The sequence below is a fragment of the Dothidotthia symphoricarpi genome (assembly GCF_010015815.1).
Source record: "Dothidotthia symphoricarpi CBS 119687 unplaced genomic scaffold P153scaffold_1, whole genome shotgun sequence".
In the NCBI taxonomy this organism is placed as follows: domain Eukaryota; kingdom Fungi; phylum Ascomycota; class Dothideomycetes; order Pleosporales; family Dothidotthiaceae; genus Dothidotthia; species Dothidotthia symphoricarpi.
In genome coordinates this window covers 1,124,266-1,140,762 of record NW_022985008.1, presented here as the reverse complement: position 1 = coordinate 1,140,762, position 16,497 = coordinate 1,124,266, and the positions used below count along the sequence as shown (strand labels likewise).

Genomic DNA, 16,497 nt, shown 5'->3' with positions numbered 1-16,497 from the left:
GCGCTAATCGGCGCTAGTGACGATGCAGCGGATGGCTGGCAACACGATAAACAACACAACACCCCACCGCAGCCGAGAACGCTGCTTGTGACTAACCACTAACCTTCGCAGGGACAGGAACGACATTGTTACGGCAACAGCTCGGCAAAGAGGAGCCGCCAGGGAATTCGCACCAGGCAGGGGCGCATGGAATTGTCAACACGCCGCACGCACCCCAGGTGAAGCCAGAGAAGGCAGGACCGACCCGCGTCACCTCACGCCGCTGGACTACTACCTGCCCCGGGCGCGCCGACAGTGAAGCCGCCACACCAACCCCCGAGGACCATCCCTTCCACGCCCGCCCCGCCGAGCCACCACCGCGCGTCTTCTCCTGGGCTCCGCAGACGACCCGGGGCGCAAACACCTCGCCGCCGCCATGGCCTCCTACGCCATGCCGTCTTCGCCCCCCAGCGCGGGGTGGAGCAGTGTGCAGGAAGAGCTGGCGTACTACAAGTCCCAGTACGAGTGGGTAGAGGGCGAGTTGCGCGAGTTTCAGGAGTCGAGCAAGGAGCTGGAGCAGGAACTCGAGCGCGACGTCGAGGAGAGCGAGAAGCGCGAGCGCAAGTTGCAGGAGAAGGTCGAGCGACTGGGGTTCGAGGTCGAGGAGTGGAAGGTACGCTGACGTGGCGGTGGACTCACTCGAGGCGCGGCGCTGACCAGACGGCGACAGGCTAAATACAAGCAAAGCAAGACCGAGGCGAACAATGCGCAGAACACGCTGCAGAAGGAGATCACGAGCCTGCGCGATGTGCAGCGCACCCTCCAGCGCACCCTGCGCGACATCGAGGTCCAGAGCGACGACTTCGAGCGCCAGGCGCGCAACCAGACGTCTTCGCTGGAGGACGTCGAGTCCAAGTATAATGTGTCCATCGAGCGCGGCGTTCTGCTGGAGGAGGAAGTCAAGATCGGCGAGCAGGAGCGCGAGGCGCTGCGCATAGAGACCCAGCGACTGCGTGACGAGTTCTCAGATCTGCGCATCGAGGCGGACATTGTGCAGGAGAAGCTGCGCCTGGCCGAGGCAACCATCGAGAGGCACCACCAGCGCAAAGTGTCCAGCCATATCGCTGGCGACTCTCTGCGACCACGCTCACCCATTTCGGAAGCCTCGACCACCACAACAACCCGATCCTCGCGCACAGCTGCCTCGACCCCACCCCGCTCCAAGTCAGATGCTCTGCGTTCAGACTCCACGCCGCCATCCCCTCCCTTGTCCGATGTCTCTCTGTCTGCGAAACCTGTGCCCGTAACGCCCATACTCACACGGAAAAGCTCTCTTGCACTCAGCTCAGGCACTGCACCCCGAGTTTGGCCGTACAATTCGAAACCGCGACACACGCGAAAGCCTAGCGTCCCAATGGCGTCTAGGCAGAGCATTGGAGCCAGCGGCCGCAGTACGCCATCCATCAAGACGACTGCACCCAGATCGACCACGCCCAAGGCGACTGCACCCTCGCAGAGGCCCCCCAGGACCAGCATTGGTAGTAGCAGGGCTAGTGTGAGCAGTAGCACGGCTGCCCCACCAGCGGGGATGCCCAGGTCCGGCTCCCTCTATCAAATTCGAGGGCTGATTGGCAAGATGCAGAAGCTGGAGGAACGGGTGTACTCTGCGCGGTCCAAGCTGCCTGCTCCACCCAACTCCCCACCGCAAGCGAGCCCACGGACTGCAAGTGCACTTGGCCATCGCGGGGCGAGCAACATCACTTTGAGAAGCACCAGAAAACGGCCATCACAGGCTTCAGCAACCTCCTCGACCAACGACGCCAGCGATTCCGGTGTGAGCCGACTCTCATTCGGTACACCGTCAACGACGCGCGAGTCAGGACAGAGCAGGCCTAGCAGTAGAGCATCCCTGTCGTCTTCAGGGATGCAGCGACCACCAAGCAGGAGCGGCACACGAACGATGATGGGCCACTACTCCTCAGCGTCGATGAGTGGAATGGACGTGCGGTACACACGACCGCGGAGTTCTATGAGCGGACAGTCGATCGGATACAACCATTCCCATTCGCGATCAATGTCCTACCGAGACAGCGAGACAGATACGCGAAGTGACGGAAGCAGCGTCGTGACCCCAGTGGGCCGGCGATCAACGATGGAGAAGTCGGGCATTCCCACACCCACTGGGCTGCCGAGGCGACAGAGCGCAGCACGGAGACCGAGCCATGGCATTGACGGTGACATGGGGCCTCCAGCTCGGCCACGCAAGATGTCGACGTACAACGAGGAGGATCTGGAGACTTACTGAGGCGGTGGTGTGTGTAGGTTGAAGGGCGTTTTGTCTTTGTGGGGTGCATGGTTTTGCGGGCGCTATACCTCGTGGCTTTTTGCATGCGTTTTGGAGTTCTGCGGCGCTATGCAAGTGCGCTGGTCAGGGTTCAAGCGAAGCGGAGTGTCTGGTTGGGTCGGCGATGTTACATGGCATCTTGCTTCTGGATTATTGCGCATACAGCGGAGAGAGAAGAACAGGGACGGAGCTTAGGGACTGGCCTATGTCAGTCGGTTTACATATCACTCGAATACCATTTCTTTTGTCGAATATCTAGCCTTTCAAGAATCAATCATGCAGTCTAAGACGTTGGAGAGCTTGTGTGTTTTCATGGATGCATGAACGTATGGGGTTGAATACGGACACAGACGCGGTAGTGTCCTGGGCTTGTCAACGGGAAAGTCGTACGATTTTCACGTCACAACTGGAAAACGGTACGGACCGTCCAAGCCTTCATGGTCGGAATGCAGCTCGGAATCTAGCTCACAGCTCACGCGGGTGCTCGAGCTATCTGCTGCTTATCTGCTGCGGTATCCCTACAGCAGCACAGAGATGCAGGTGCTTGGTCTCGCTTACCACTTCGCAGACGTGAGGAACGCATGCTGGAGCAAGTCACAGAACACTGCATGTGTCGCCTCATGTCTCGCTTACTTTGCGCAAATAAAGATGCTGAACGTGCACTGGATTATTTACAGGTGTCATACACATCGCACACGCACTGTCATGGAGAATGCACAGATGGCGGGCGTCCTCGTCGCTGATTGGGCAGATACACGGAGTCCGAAAGTGGTGGACGTGGGAGGAGGAGACCCGGTAGTCAATACTTAGTAGAGGCTGTGGTACTCTAACCCTCTAAACGGTGGTGCAAATACCAATTGCAGCTTCTTTTCTGAATCACGATAGTCATTGCTGACGTCGAGAGGGGCCGTGGCTCTTGACTCGCAGCGAGCACCCATCTGCCCCTCATCTGCACTCGGAAGGATGAGGAACGCGAGATACTGCGTGTTGAGGGTGATGATAGTGTTGAACTGCAGTGATGGTCTTGGATAGCCAGCATTGTAGGCGATGCAGCAGCTGCTGGGAGATAGCGAGGGCCCAACGCGTAACTCGCCGTGTATTCCGGCTCGTCGTTGGCCTCGCAAGCGTAGACTAATGCGGAATGAGCCCAACATGGCCTATCCAGGACACCACCATGCACAACAACGCTCAACGTCTTTGGGAGAGAAGCTGAGTAGTTGTGTAGAGCTTCGTGTCAAGCTGTGAATGTTGTGGGAGAGCTGTCGACGCAGCACTTGAGGATGAGGGAGGCAGAGAGCAAGACGCGCTCGGCTTCCGTGTGGCTTCCGAACGTCTACCGTGCACACAGAGTCGGCGTGACAGGGGGGATTCGGAGGGGGAACGCGGTGGGCCTCAGCTCAACAATGCTCGGAAGAGCTTGGGTAGTCCGCGCCTTCAAAAAATTATATGTAATAGACTACATACGCTCCCCCATTACCCGAAGCTGTTCGTCCTCTGCTCTCCCTCCCATCTCTCCTCACATTATACCCGGTGCTGCAATTGCCTGCGCGCCTCTCCCGTTGAAGTGTATCTCGTCGTTGGTGTTGCTCCTCCCAGCACAGCAATCGGCGTCTTTCTGTAGATTGCTTTTCGGCCAATTTGCATACCAGCTCCACAGCTACAAGACACTACTACTAATACTCTGCTCGATCCTCCCATCGGCAGCAGCAGCTTGAGACCACGTCACGCAACGTGCAAAAACGCCAATTGCGGGCATCGTCGTCATCTGGGGTATTCTGATCTGCAAGCGGGACTAGAGGCCGGGCTCCAGCTTCTTAGCAGCACAAATTCGCCGACTCCTCACCACTCCTGCAGCCTCCCCCTCGCTCCCTCCTTCCTCCCCCCACTCACGCCACTCCCTGCATGGGAATTGCACTCAACGACATGGCTGGAGGCGCAGAGAACGGCGCCAATGGCTCTGCCAACGGCGCCCCGAGCACGTATGCGGCCAAGTACAACCTGGCTCCGCACTTCATCGGCGGGAACCACCTCAACGCCGCGTCGCCGGGCAAGGTGAAGGACTTTGTCACGGCGCACGACGGACACACGGTCATTACAAATGTGAGCAGCCTGCCCCTCTGGCGGCGGGGGGCGTGTGGCGGGGTGCATGGCTGGGCGTGGGCTGACATTGGGCGCACAGGTGCTTATTGCGAACAACGGTATTGCGGCAGTCAAGGAGATCCGCTCGGTGCGGAAGTGGGCGTACGAGACATTCGGCGATGAGCGGGCCATCCAGTTCACCGTCATGGCCACGCCCGAGGATCTGCAGGCCAATGCCGAATACATCCGCATGGCCGACCAGTATGTCGAGGTATGTGCTGAGCCCGGGCGTCTGCGGTGAAATGTGTGGGGGGGCTAATGGCTGTGTGCAGGTGCCCGGCGGAACCAACAACAACAACTACGCCAACGTCGAGCTGATTGTCGATGTGGCGGAGCGGATGAACGTCCACGCCGTGTGGGCAGGATGGTACGTCACACGCCGTTTGGCACAGTGGAGGGGGAGATGCTGACTTGCACTGCTAGGGGCCACGCCTCGGAAAACCCAAAGCTCCCCGAATCGCTCGCCGCCTCGCCCAAGAAGATCGTCTTCATCGGCCCCCCCGGGTCGGCCATGCGCTCGCTCGGCGACAAGATCTCGTCCACAATCGTCGCGCAGCACGCAAGGGTGCCCTGCATCCCGTGGTCGGGCACAGGCGTCGAGGAGGTCATAGTCGACGACAAGGGCATCGTCACCGTCGAGGACCACATCTATGAGAAGGGATGCACCAAGACGTGGCAGGAGGGCCTCGAGGCCGCCAAGAAGATTGGCTTCCCCGTCATGGTCAAGGCCTCGGAGGGCGGCGGTGGCAAGGGCATCCGAAAGGTCGACAGCGAAGAGGGCTTCGAGGCGCTGTACAGGGCAGCTGCCTCGGAAATCCCGGGGTCGCCCATCTTCATCATGAAGCTCGCGGGCAGCGCGCGCCATCTCGAGGTGCAGCTGCTGGCTGACCAGTACGGCAACAACATCTCCCTGTTCGGACGTGACTGTTCGGTACAGCGACGCCACCAGAAGATCATCGAGGAGGCGCCCGTCACAGTCGCTTCCTCCAACACCTTCCAGGAGATGGAGAAGGCTGCAGTGTCCCTTGGCAGACTGGTTGGATACGTTTCAGCCGGTACTGTCGAGTACCTGTATTCGCACTCCGACGACAAATTCTACTTCCTCGAGCTGAATCCCCGTCTGCAGGTGGAGCACCCCACCACAGAAATGGTCACGGGCGTAAATCTGCCTGCTGCCCAGCTCCAGATTGCCATGGGTCTGCCATTGCATAGAATCCGCGACATCCGATTGCTGTACGGCGCCGACCCGCACGCCGGCTCACAGATCGACTTCTCCTTCTCCACTGAGGGCAGCATCCAGAACCAGCGACGACCGACTCCCAAGGGCCACTGCACGGCCTGCCGTATCACCTCTGAAGATCCCGACGAGGGCTTCAAGCCATCGGGTGGTACTATCCACGATCTGAACTTCAGGAGTAGCTCCAACGTCTGGGGTTACTTCTCCGTCAGTTCTGCTGGTGGTATCCACAGCTTCTCCGACTCCCAGTTCGGTCACATCTTCGCTTACGGTGAGAACCGACAAGCATCGCGGAAACACATGGTTGTTGCGCTCAAGGAATTGAGCATCCGTGGAGATTTCCGAACGACTGTTGAATACCTGATCAAGCTGCTTGAAACACCTGCTTTCGAAGACAACACCATGACGACTGGCTGGCTCGACGAGCTCATCTCCAAGAAGCTTACTGCGGAACGACCAGACCCCATGATTGCCGTTATCTGCGGTGCTGTCACGAAAGCTCACGCTGCGAGCGATGTATGCATTGGCGAGTACAAGACTAGCTTGGAGAAGGGTCAGGTCTCCTCCAAAGACCTCCTCAAGACTGTGTTCCCTATCGACTTCATCTACGAAGGTTACCGGTATAAGTTTACTGCGACAAGGTCCACGATTGACACGTACACGCTCTTCATCAACGGTTCGAAGTGCTCCGTCGGTATTCGAGCGCTTGCCGACGGTGGTCTCTTGATTTTGCTGAGCGGAAAGTCCCACAACGTCTACTGGAAGGAGGAGGTTGGTGCCACTCGTCTCTCTGTCGATGGTAAGACCTGCCTCCTCGAGCAAGAAAACGACCCCACCCAGCTTCGTACTCCCTCTCCTGGTAAGCTTGTCAAGTTTATCGTGGAAAATGGCGACCATGTTTCCAAGGGTCAGGCCTACGCTGAAGTCGAGGTCATGAAGATGTACATGCCTTTGATCGCCCAGGAAGCCGGTATCGTCAATCTGATCAAGCAGCCGGGAGCCACGCTCGAGGCTGGTGACATTATCGGTGTTCTGGCTCTTGACGACCCGTCCAAGGTCAAGTCGGCTCAAAACTTCTTGGGTCTTCTCCCCGCCCTTGGATCGCCGCAGGTCATGGGTGCCAAACCACCGCAGCGATTCGCATACCTCTTTGGAGTCCTCCAAAACATCCTCCAAGGTTTCGACAATCAGGTCATTATGCAGACCACCCTCAAAGAACTTGTCGATGTTCTCCGGGACCCAGAGCTGCCATACGGCGAGTGGAATGCCCAGGCATCTGCTCTCCACGCGCGTATGCCACAGAAGCTCGACACCATATTGTCTCAGACCGTCGAGAAGGCACATAGCCGCACTCTCGAGTTCCCCAGCAAGCAGCTCAACAAGGCTTTCCAGAAGTTCATCGATGAGAATGTGGCCAAGGGCGATGCTGATCTTCTGAGGTCTGGGCTAGCCCCCCTCACAGATGTCATCGCCCGCTACTCTGAGGGACTCAAGGCACATGAATACACGGTCGTGATTCAGTTCTTGGAGATGTACTGGGCTACCGAGTCGCTCTTCTCCGGCCGCACATCTCGTGATGAAGAGATTATCCTCAAGCTTCGTGACGAGAACCGCGACAACATCGAAAGTGTTGTCCACACTGTTCTTTCCCACACTAGGGTTAGCGCAAAGAACAACCTCGTTATTGCCATTCTCGACCTCTACCGACCGAACAAGCCTGGCGTTGGAAACATTGCCAAGTACTTCAAGGGTACTCTCAAGAAGCTCACTGAGCTTGAGTCCAGACAGACTGCCAAGGTGTCACTCAAGGCTCGTGAGGTTCTCATCCAGTGTGCTATGCCCTCTCTCGAGGAACGTACCACACAGATGGAGCACATTTTGCGATCGGCAGTTGTTGAATCACGCTATGGTGAGAGTGGTTGGGACCACCGTGAGCCCAATTTCGAGGTCATCAAGGAGGTCGTTGACTCGAGATACACTGTCTTCGACGTCCTGACGCAGTTCTTCGTCCACCAGGACCCGTGGGTCTCTCTTGCTGCGTTGGAAGTGTACACTCGTCGCGCGTACCGTGCGTACCAGCTCCAGGACATCCAATACCACAACGAGGGTGAACAACTCTGCCTTCTTTCTTGGGATTTCGTCCTTCGTAAGGTTGGTGAAGCAGAGTACGGTCTTGCCGTAGAGCCTTCCGAGCCTGGTACCCCGATGACCCCCGGATTCGAGCGACCACCTCGCATCCAATCCATGAGCGACTTGAGCGCTTGGAATGCTCGCTTCGAGGGCGAACCCTCTAGGAAAGGTGTCGTCGTTCCTGTTGAGTATCTTGACGATGCCGATGAGTCGATTGCGAAGGCTCTTGACATCTTCACGAATTCCGGTGACTCGAAGAAGGGTGGTATCACTTTGAAGCAAAGCATGGCTTTGAAGCGTACTCCGACTTCCGGTGTTCTTCCCAACAGGGGTACAGACGAGCTTACCGGTGTGCTGAACGTCGCTGTCCGTGATATCGAGGGCGTTGATGACAAGGAGATCTTGGAACGCATTCTTCCTCTCGTCGAAGAGTACAAGGAGGAGTTGCTTTCTCACCGCATTCGCCGCCTCACTTTCATCTGCGGTCATAGGGATGGAACTTACCCTGGCTACTACACCTTCCGTGGCCCAGAGTATGAAGAAGATGACAGTATTCGTCACGTCGAGCCTGCTCTTGCTTTCCAGCTTGAGCTTGGGCGTTTGTCAAAGTTCAACATCAAGCCCGTGTTCACCGAGAACCGCAACATCCATATCTACGAGGCTGTTGGCAAGGGTGCTGAAAGCGATAAGCGCTACTTCCTTAGGGCTGTTGTTCGATCTGGACGCCTTCGTGAGGAGATCCCTACTGCAGAGTACATGGTCTCTGAGACTGATCGGTTGATGACTGACATTCTGGATGCCTTGGAGATTGTTGGCACTTCTCAAGCTGACATGAACCACATCTTCATCAACTTCTCTCACGTGTTCCCTCTCAACCCCGCTGAGGTTGAGGAGGCCATCGGCGGCTTTTTGGAACGCTTTGGTCGACGACTCTGGCGCCTTCGTGTCACCGGCGCTGAGATCCGCATCATTGTGACCGATCCTGCGACTGGCATTCCTTACCCTCTGCGCGTCATCATCACCAACACCTCTGGATACGTCATTCAAGTTGAGATGTATGCGGAGCGCAAGTCTGAGAAGGCTGGCAAGTGGCTCTTCCACAGCATCGGCGGAACAACCAAGATTGGCGCGCTTCATCTCCAGCCCGTGACAACGCCTTACCCGACCAAGGGAGCTCTTCAGCCAAAGAGGTACAAGGCTCATCTTATGGGAACTCAGTATGTCTACGACTTTCCCGAGCTCTTCCGGCAAGCGACCGAGAACAGCTGGTCGGCGGCTATTGCCAAGCACCCTTACCTCCGCGACAAGCAGCCAGCGAAGGGAGAGTGCGTTGAGCACTTTGAGCTGGTGCTTGACGACACTGACAACCTGGCTGAGGTCAACCGTGATCCTGGTAACAACTCCATCGGTATGGTCGGTTGGATCGTTACTGCGAAGACTCCTGAGTACCCTCGTGGCCGTCGCTTCATCATCATCGCCAACGACATCACCTACAAGATCGGTTCGTTCGGTCCCCAGGAAGACAATTTCTTCCACAAGTGCTCAGAGCTTGCACGTAAGCTCGGCATCCCACGAATCTACCTTTCTGCCAACTCTGGAGCTCGTATTGGTCTCGCTGAGGAGCTCATTCCTCACTTCTCCGTTGCTTGGAAGGATGAGGGCAAGCCTGAGGCGGGCTTCGACTACCTCTACCTGACCCCAGAGAAGTATGCGCACTTCGTGGACGGAAAGCGTAATGATGTCATCTGCGAGAAGGTCGATGTTGATGGTCAGACGCGACACAAGATCACCACCGTCATTGGTGCAGAGGATGGACTTGGTGTTGAGTCGCTCCGGGGCTCTGGTCTGATCGCTGGTGAGACATCAAGAGCTTACGAGGACATCTTCACCATCACGTTGGTAACTTGCCGCTCAGTTGGTATGTTAAAACCTTACTTTATGATAAGTTCTACCACTAACCGTATACAGGTATCGGTGCCTACCTTGTCCGTCTTGGTCAGCGTGCTATCCAGATCGAGGGCCAGCCGATCATCCTCACGGGTGCCCAGGCTATCAACAAGCTGCTCGGTCGTGAAGTGTACACATCCAACCTCCAGCTCGGTGGAACCCAGATCATGTACAGGAATGGTGTTTCGCATCAGACCGCCGAGGATGACTTCGAAGGTGTTTCCAAGATCGTTAAGTGGATGTCGTTTGTGCCTGACAAGAAGGGCAACCCTGTTCCTATCTCGCCAACATCTGATGACTGGGACCGCGATGTTACGTACTACCCACCTGGAAAGGCTGCCTACGATGTCAGGCACCTCATCGCCGGGAAGGACGACGAGGATGGCTTCCAGTCTGGTCTCTTCGACAAGGGCTCCTTCGAGGAAACGCTTGGTGGCTGGGCAAAGACCGTTGTTGTTGGACGAGCTCGCCTTGGTGGTATCCCTGTGGGTGTCATTGGCGTCGAGACTCGCTCAGTTGAGAACGTCACGCCTGCTGATCCCGCCAACCCTGACTCCGTCGAGCAAGTCACATCTGAGGCTGGTGGTGTCTGGTACCCTAACTCCGCATTCAAGACGGCCCAGGCCATCAAGGACTTCAACAACGGTGAGCAGCTGCCGCTGATGATCCTCGCCAACTGGCGTGGTTTCTCTGGTGGTCAGCGCGACATGTACAACGAGGTCCTCAAGTACGGTTCGTACATTGTGGATGCTCTTGTCAAGTTCGAGCAGCCTATCTTTGTGTACATTCCGCCATACGGTGAACTCCGTGGTGGCTCCTGGGTCGTCGTCGATCCTACCATCAACCCTCAATTCATGGAGATGTACGCTGACGAGGACTCGCGCGGTGGTGTTCTCGAGCCCGAAGGCATTGTCGGCATCAAGTTCCGCAAGGAGAAGCAACTCGAGACCATGGCACGCAACGACCCCACATATGCTGCTCTCAAGAGCAAGCTGAACAACCCCTCGACACCACAAGATCAGCTCCAGAAAATCAAGGCTGAGATGACCGAGCGCGAACAGTTACTGCTGCCTGTCTACAGCCAGATCGCCATCCAGTTCGCTGACCTTCACGATCGTTCCGGCCGTATGATGGCCAAGGGTGTTATCCGCCAAGCTCTGCGATGGCAGAACGCGCGCCGCTTCTTCTACTGGCGTCTTCGCCGCCGTCTCAACGAGGAGTACATCCTGAAGAAGCTTGCCGCTGCCGCCGCGCCATCGCAAGACCAGCCCAAGGCCGACGCTGTCACACGCGCCCGTGGCCTCGAGATGCTTCAAGCTTGGTGCAACATTCCCCAGTTCGAGACCGACGACATGAGTGTTGCAACCTGGTACGAGGAGAACCGAAAGACTGTCCACGAGCGCGTCGAAAAGCTGCGAAGCGAAGGCATTGCGCTTGAGGTCGCGCAACTGATGCGCAAGGATCGTGAAGGCGGTCTCAAGGGTGTTGTCGCGCTGCTCAGCACGCTACCAACAGCAGAGAAGGAAGAGGTCATCAAGATGTTGAGCCGATCGTAGGACAGCCCCTTGGAATAGTGTATATTAGGTTTTCTCGCTTCGTGTGAATCTTGGCATTTTGGGGGGGTGTTTTGGGATGGCGGCGAGTGTTGTACTTAGCGTTCCTGTTGCTTTTGGGTGTGTGTGTGTTTGGCATCCGGAAGTGAGATTAGATATATCCCTGTGCAAAGGAGGTGGAGGTGTTGGGAGGCACTTATCCATCGCCTTGTGGAATGTATCTGAAATTGTTCAACCAATTTTTGGCGTGGTTCGAATTGACTTGCTCCTTACACATACGCATCTTGACAAAATGTCTACAAATTTCGTTGTCGAAAAGAGTTTTTCAAAACAGTGAACAAAACAGCGAACAAAACTTACCTCCGAGCATCCTCCCGCGTTCGGACCTTCCAAGAATTTATGTGGGCTCTCACAACCGCCGACGTGGACGGATATTTTGCGGGGTGCATAACTAGCCTCACAACATCACGTCACCGAACCATGACCTGGCAAGGAGAAAAAAAATCATCACCCCTTCTCCACATATCGTGAGGGAGCGAGTAAAATAAAAAGTCCCACTCTCTCTCCCTTTTTGCACAGAACAACAACAACCCACGCACACCGCACCACAACTGAAGTAACCTGTCTATCTATCTATCCATCTATCTATCTATCTATCGAGATAACACCAGCCAAAATGGTCTACACAATCGTCGTGCACATGCTCGCCAAAGACGACGCAGAATGCATCTCAAAGCTCAAAGCCAAGCTCATCGAAGCAAGCGGCGTGTACAGCAAAGACACGGAGACGCTATCCTGGTTCGTCATGCAGGACGTCGCGGAGCCGAGGAAATTCTGCATTGTTGAGCGGTACTTGCAGGAGAGTGTTAGTCCATCCTCCTCCCGTTCTACTCTTGTTTTTTTGGGGGGTTTTTTTTGCGTTTAAGGTGCGTGGGAGAGATATACTGACTGATGTGGTGGTTGTTGTAGTCGCAGAAATACCACCTCGAGAACCCGTACTGGAAGACGTTCGATCCGTATGTTATTCCGCTGCTGGCGCAGGATATGGATTTGAGGCGCTTGGAGGAGATGGATGGTTAGGTGGTTGGCGTGATGAAGGCGGGTTGCCGGGGATTGAGAGTATGGATGAGTAGTAGTTTGTGTGTGTGTGGATATGGAGGGTGTGTGGGAATGTAAGGTCAATTTTTCTGATTCATGGTTTGGCTGGGTGCAGGCCTTGTTTCTGCAAGTTGTCTTTTTGCGCATTGATCCGGGGTGAGATGTGGATTTTTTGTGTGGGTTGATAGGTGGACTTGTGTGTGTGGGGAAGAAGTCGATTGACCGGAGTATGTGCGACCAGCTACATATTCAAACATGCGCGGTTCTGAAAGTTGTTTTATGTACAAAACTCAAAGATGAGGCAGATATGGGCTCCACACATCATAGCACAGCACAAACAATCGTATGAGGAGTAACGAGAGAGTTATGATGGAATGATTATATTAGAGGTCCTTACTATCTAAATCTATCACTACGGAGGATGTGTTGAGAGAGTGGATTGGCATCGTGAGAGCCGAGAAAGGCGACGCCAGATTTCCCCCGAAGCATATTGCGATAGGATATGTAAAGTCCTGGACTGATTACCGTTAAGCCGTGTTGTTTACCGTTTGCAACGCATCGCGTTCATAGTGCGCGAGTGTTTGTAGCAGAAGATTGCATGCCTAGAACTGAGTCATCATCATCGTAGGGCACGTGGTGATGGTGGCCTGGTCCACGATGGTAGTCGTCGATGTGATGGTGTCAGTAGCCGATACCGTGGCGATGTACGACGCCGTCACAGTGCTCGTTCCAGTGTCGGTAGGCGTAGCGGTACTAGGGTATCAAGTCAGCACAGAAGGATAGCAGGAGGGAGGGGGTTCAAGGGAAGTCACATACACTGTAACTGTGACCTCAGCTGTAGTCGTAGAAGCAGGAAGCGTGATCTCAGTTGTAGTCGTGGAAGCAGGAAGCGTGACCTCAGTCGTCGTCGTAGAAGCCGGATCGGCGGTGACTGTGGAGGTGACGATGTCCTGGGTGTAGGTGAAATCAGGGTTGGCGGCGTTTGCTCGCTTCTGGATCTGGTGGTGCTTTGTGACGCGGACGACACGCTTGCGGTGCAGCTTCACCTTGGGGTATACTGTCATCTTTTCGTACTCACTCTTGGGCGGGCCTTCGTAGGGGGGTTGGGACGGCTCGGCATGAGTGGGCTCCGGACCGGCGTATGTGGGCTTCGAGGGGCCTGCGTATTCGCTCTTGGAGGGGCTGGGGTAGTCGCTCTTGGGGCGACTTGGGTAGTCGCTCTTGGATGAGCTTTCGTAACCGCTCTTGGATGAGCTTTCGTAACCACTCTTGGATGGGCCAGCGTACTCACTCTTGGAGGGACCGGGGTAGCTGCTCTGGGATGGGCCTTCGTAATCATTCTTAGAAGAACCGGCGTATTCACTCTTGGAGGGGCTTGCGTGGTCGCTCTTGGATGGGCCAGGGTAACTGCTCATCGATGGGCCGGGGTAACTGCTCATCGATGGGCCGGGGTAATCGCTCATCGATGGACCGGGGTAATCACTCATCGATGGGCCTGGGTGATCACTCTTGGATGGGCCCTCGTAGTCACTCTTTGATGGACCTTCGTAGTCACTCTTGGATGGACCTTCGTAGTCACTCTTGGAAGAGCTTTGATGACTGCTCTTGGGGGGGCCGGCGTAATCGCTCTTTGATGGACCTTCATATGTAGGCGAAGGGCCTGCATATGTAGGTTGAGCAGGATACCCACGACCACTTTTTGGTGGGCCTGCATACGACGGCTGAGATGGTTCTGCGTAATCACTCTTCGACGGGCCGGCATATGATGGCTGAGATGGCTCGGCATATGGGGGTTGGGAAGGCTCTGCATGGGCACTCTTGGATGGACCTGCATATGATGGTTGAGGGGAGTCTTCATATGAGGGCTTAGATGGCTTTACATATGGGGGCTCAGATGGACCTCCATATGTGGGTTTGGAAGAACCTTCGTAACCACTCTTGGACGAGCCGTCGTATGGGGGCTGAGACGGGCCTGCATCTGGAGGTTGAGATGGGCCTGCATAAGGAGGCTGAGACGGGGTAACGTATGTAGGCTGAGATGGGCCCGAATAAGTAGGCTGGGATGGGCCAACGTATGTGGGTTGGGATGGAACAACGTACGGAGGCTGGGACGAGCCAACATACGGAGGCTGGGACGAGCCAACATACGGAGGCTGAGACGAGCCAACATACGGAGGCTGGGACGAGCCAACATACGGAGGCTGGGACGAGCCAACATACGGAGGCTGGGACGAGCCAACGTATGGAGGCTGAGATGAACTCATGTACGGAGGCTGAGATGAACCCATGTACGGAGGCTGGGATGAACCAATATACGGAGGCTGGGATGAGCCAATGTATGGAGGCTGCGACGAGCTAGCATACGGAGGTTGAGATGTGGGAACATAACTACTGCTGCAACTGCTAACTGTGCTGGTTGAGGTTACTGAGTTGGTGACGATGACAGTATCCGTGTGCGTAACTGTTGTGTAAGGAACTGAGATCGTAGTGGTTACAGCACGTTTAGCTATGGAGCGTTTAGCCATGGCGGTTGAGGTTGAGGTTGACGTTGTTGCGGTGGTGCTGGTCGAGGTCCTAGTCGAGCTGCTGGTTGAACTGCTGCTTGGAGTGCTGCTTGAAGTACTGCTTGAAGTGCTGCTGCTAGAGCTACTGCTGGAGCTGCTGCTGGAACTGCTACTTGAGCTGCTTGAACTGATGCTTGAGCTGCTTGAACTACCGGTTGACGAACTGCTGACTGGAGTACTGGTGGAAGTACTGGTTGAGGTTCCCAATGTAGTAGAAGGTGACGATGACATTGTAGTGTTGCCGAATGAAGTAAAAGTCGGGATGCCCTGTGTGGTAGATGAAGAGGATGCCATTGAGGTGGTGCTGGCTGAGGAGGCACCTGAGGTCATTGGTGGAACAGTGACTGTGGCTGTGGTTGGGGCTGGCGACGGTCCAAACTGAGCAAAGAAGAGAGCTGGCGTGCTGGCCGCAGGTCCACTGTAACCCGAGTAGGATATTGTGAGTTGACCGTCAGGAATATTGGTTACCGACACGCTGTAACAGTAGATGCCGGTATACCTGGGCGTGGCAGTCTCGATGTATTCGAACGTGCAGGGCTGCGTAAACGAAGCCCCTGTGTTCACAATGACTGGGGTCCATGGTGGTTGAGTGCTGTAGCACGTGTTGGTTCCTTGCAGGTAGGTCACGGCAATCCCAAAGTAGTCGTCGCTGTGACCCGTTCGAGCATAGCTGAAAGTCGGCGTTTCGCCTCCAACGGCGGAGGGCAGGCCGGTGGCCACCAGCGAACAAGACATGATGGCGACAACTTGACACCTCTTTGAAAGTGATGGAAGTGAGTTGAATTGAGAGTCAAGGGAGACCAGGCCTCAGTATAAGTATTGCAGCCTCCTTGTGTTGGATAGCTAGCAAAGACCATCACAATTCCTGGATCGGCGAGCTGAAAAGTCATGACGATAAGACACAAGAGACATACCGTTAAACTGCAGCGATATGGGCATATTGATTGGAGCTTCATCTTTGGATAGAGGGGTTGAATGTAGAAAGCCTTGTTCCAAGAGTTATGAATGACAATTGTGGTTTGATTGTCGGACTACGGCCCATTCACTTACGTTATCACGCATGTAAATAAAGCTAGTTTGATAGGATCGACTGGTTGTAGGAGTAGATGGAACGGTATGCTAACGACAAAATTGTGTTGATGTAAGTTTTTAGCAATTATAGTGGGGACTCAGCTCACTGATTTTGTGGTTCTGAGCGGGGAAGGTGTTTGTCCAGTCGAGGCATGTGAGAGTGCGATATACGTAATCTCGATTTACAAGCCATCGCAGCATTCAAGGTCGACAGGTCGAGCCACCAAGTTGAGCTGTAAGCGGAAGCTACAACTAACGGTAGTGGCTGGAGTTGCAGATGAAGAAGTCCGTAGTTAGTTCTCGCCTGGAGATTTAGCGCAATACTAGCGTACATTCTATGCGGAGATATCTCGGTCTACGCCGAATGAGGCTGGACGTATTGCTCTTGTTGGTTCTCGCTTTTGGAATGTTACGACAACTCGTCGAAAAACGACC

At 55.3% G+C, this 16,497-nt stretch overlaps 5 protein-coding genes across 5 annotated transcripts; 4 read left to right on the top strand and 1 right to left on the bottom strand.

The window, feature by feature from the left end:
- Positions 1-61: 61 nt before the first annotated feature.
- On the top strand, positions 62-2,603 carry P153DRAFT_362499 (nuclear distribution protein-like protein nude). The gene is made up of 2 exons (XM_033667149.1): positions 62-652; positions 710-2,603. The coding sequence occupies exons 1-2, from the start codon at positions 416-418 to the stop codon at positions 2,282-2,284; spliced, it is 1,812 nt and encodes a 603-aa protein (XP_033529152.1). The 5' UTR covers positions 62-415; the 3' UTR covers positions 2,285-2,603.
- Positions 2,604-2,660: 57 nt separating this feature from the next.
- On the top strand, positions 2,661-3,477 carry P153DRAFT_402553 (uncharacterized protein; the record flags this gene model as incomplete). Its single annotated transcript, XM_033671970.1, has 1 exon — positions 2,661-3,477. A coding segment is annotated over one exon (473 nt), but the record flags the coding sequence as incomplete, so codon positions are not given.
- A 317-nt stretch (positions 3,478-3,794) lies between these two features.
- P153DRAFT_305470 (uncharacterized protein) lies at positions 3,795-11,668 on the top strand. The gene is made up of 5 exons (XM_033664601.1): positions 3,795-4,423; positions 4,503-4,673; positions 4,735-4,829; positions 4,886-9,747; positions 9,798-11,668. Exons 1-5 carry the CDS (start codon positions 4,226-4,228, stop codon positions 11,330-11,332), a joined length of 6,861 nt encoding a protein of 2,286 aa, XP_033529150.1. The 5' UTR covers positions 3,795-4,225; the 3' UTR covers positions 11,333-11,668.
- A 134-nt stretch (positions 11,669-11,802) lies between these two features.
- On the top strand, positions 11,803-12,875 carry P153DRAFT_362497 (uncharacterized protein). Its single transcript, XM_033667148.1, has 2 exons — positions 11,803-12,194; positions 12,299-12,875. Exons 1-2 carry the CDS (start codon positions 12,006-12,008, stop codon positions 12,407-12,409), a joined length of 300 nt encoding a protein of 99 aa, XP_033529149.1. The 5' UTR covers positions 11,803-12,005; the 3' UTR covers positions 12,410-12,875.
- Positions 12,876-13,029: 154 nt separating this feature from the next.
- On the bottom strand, positions 13,030-15,726 carry P153DRAFT_392078 (uncharacterized protein; the record flags this gene model as incomplete). Its single annotated transcript, XM_033671122.1, has 2 exons — positions 13,030-13,180; positions 13,244-15,726. The coding sequence occupies 2 exons, from the start codon at positions 15,724-15,726 to the stop codon at positions 13,030-13,032; spliced, it is 2,634 nt and encodes an 877-aa protein (XP_033529148.1).
- Positions 15,727-16,497: the final 771 nt, after the last annotated feature.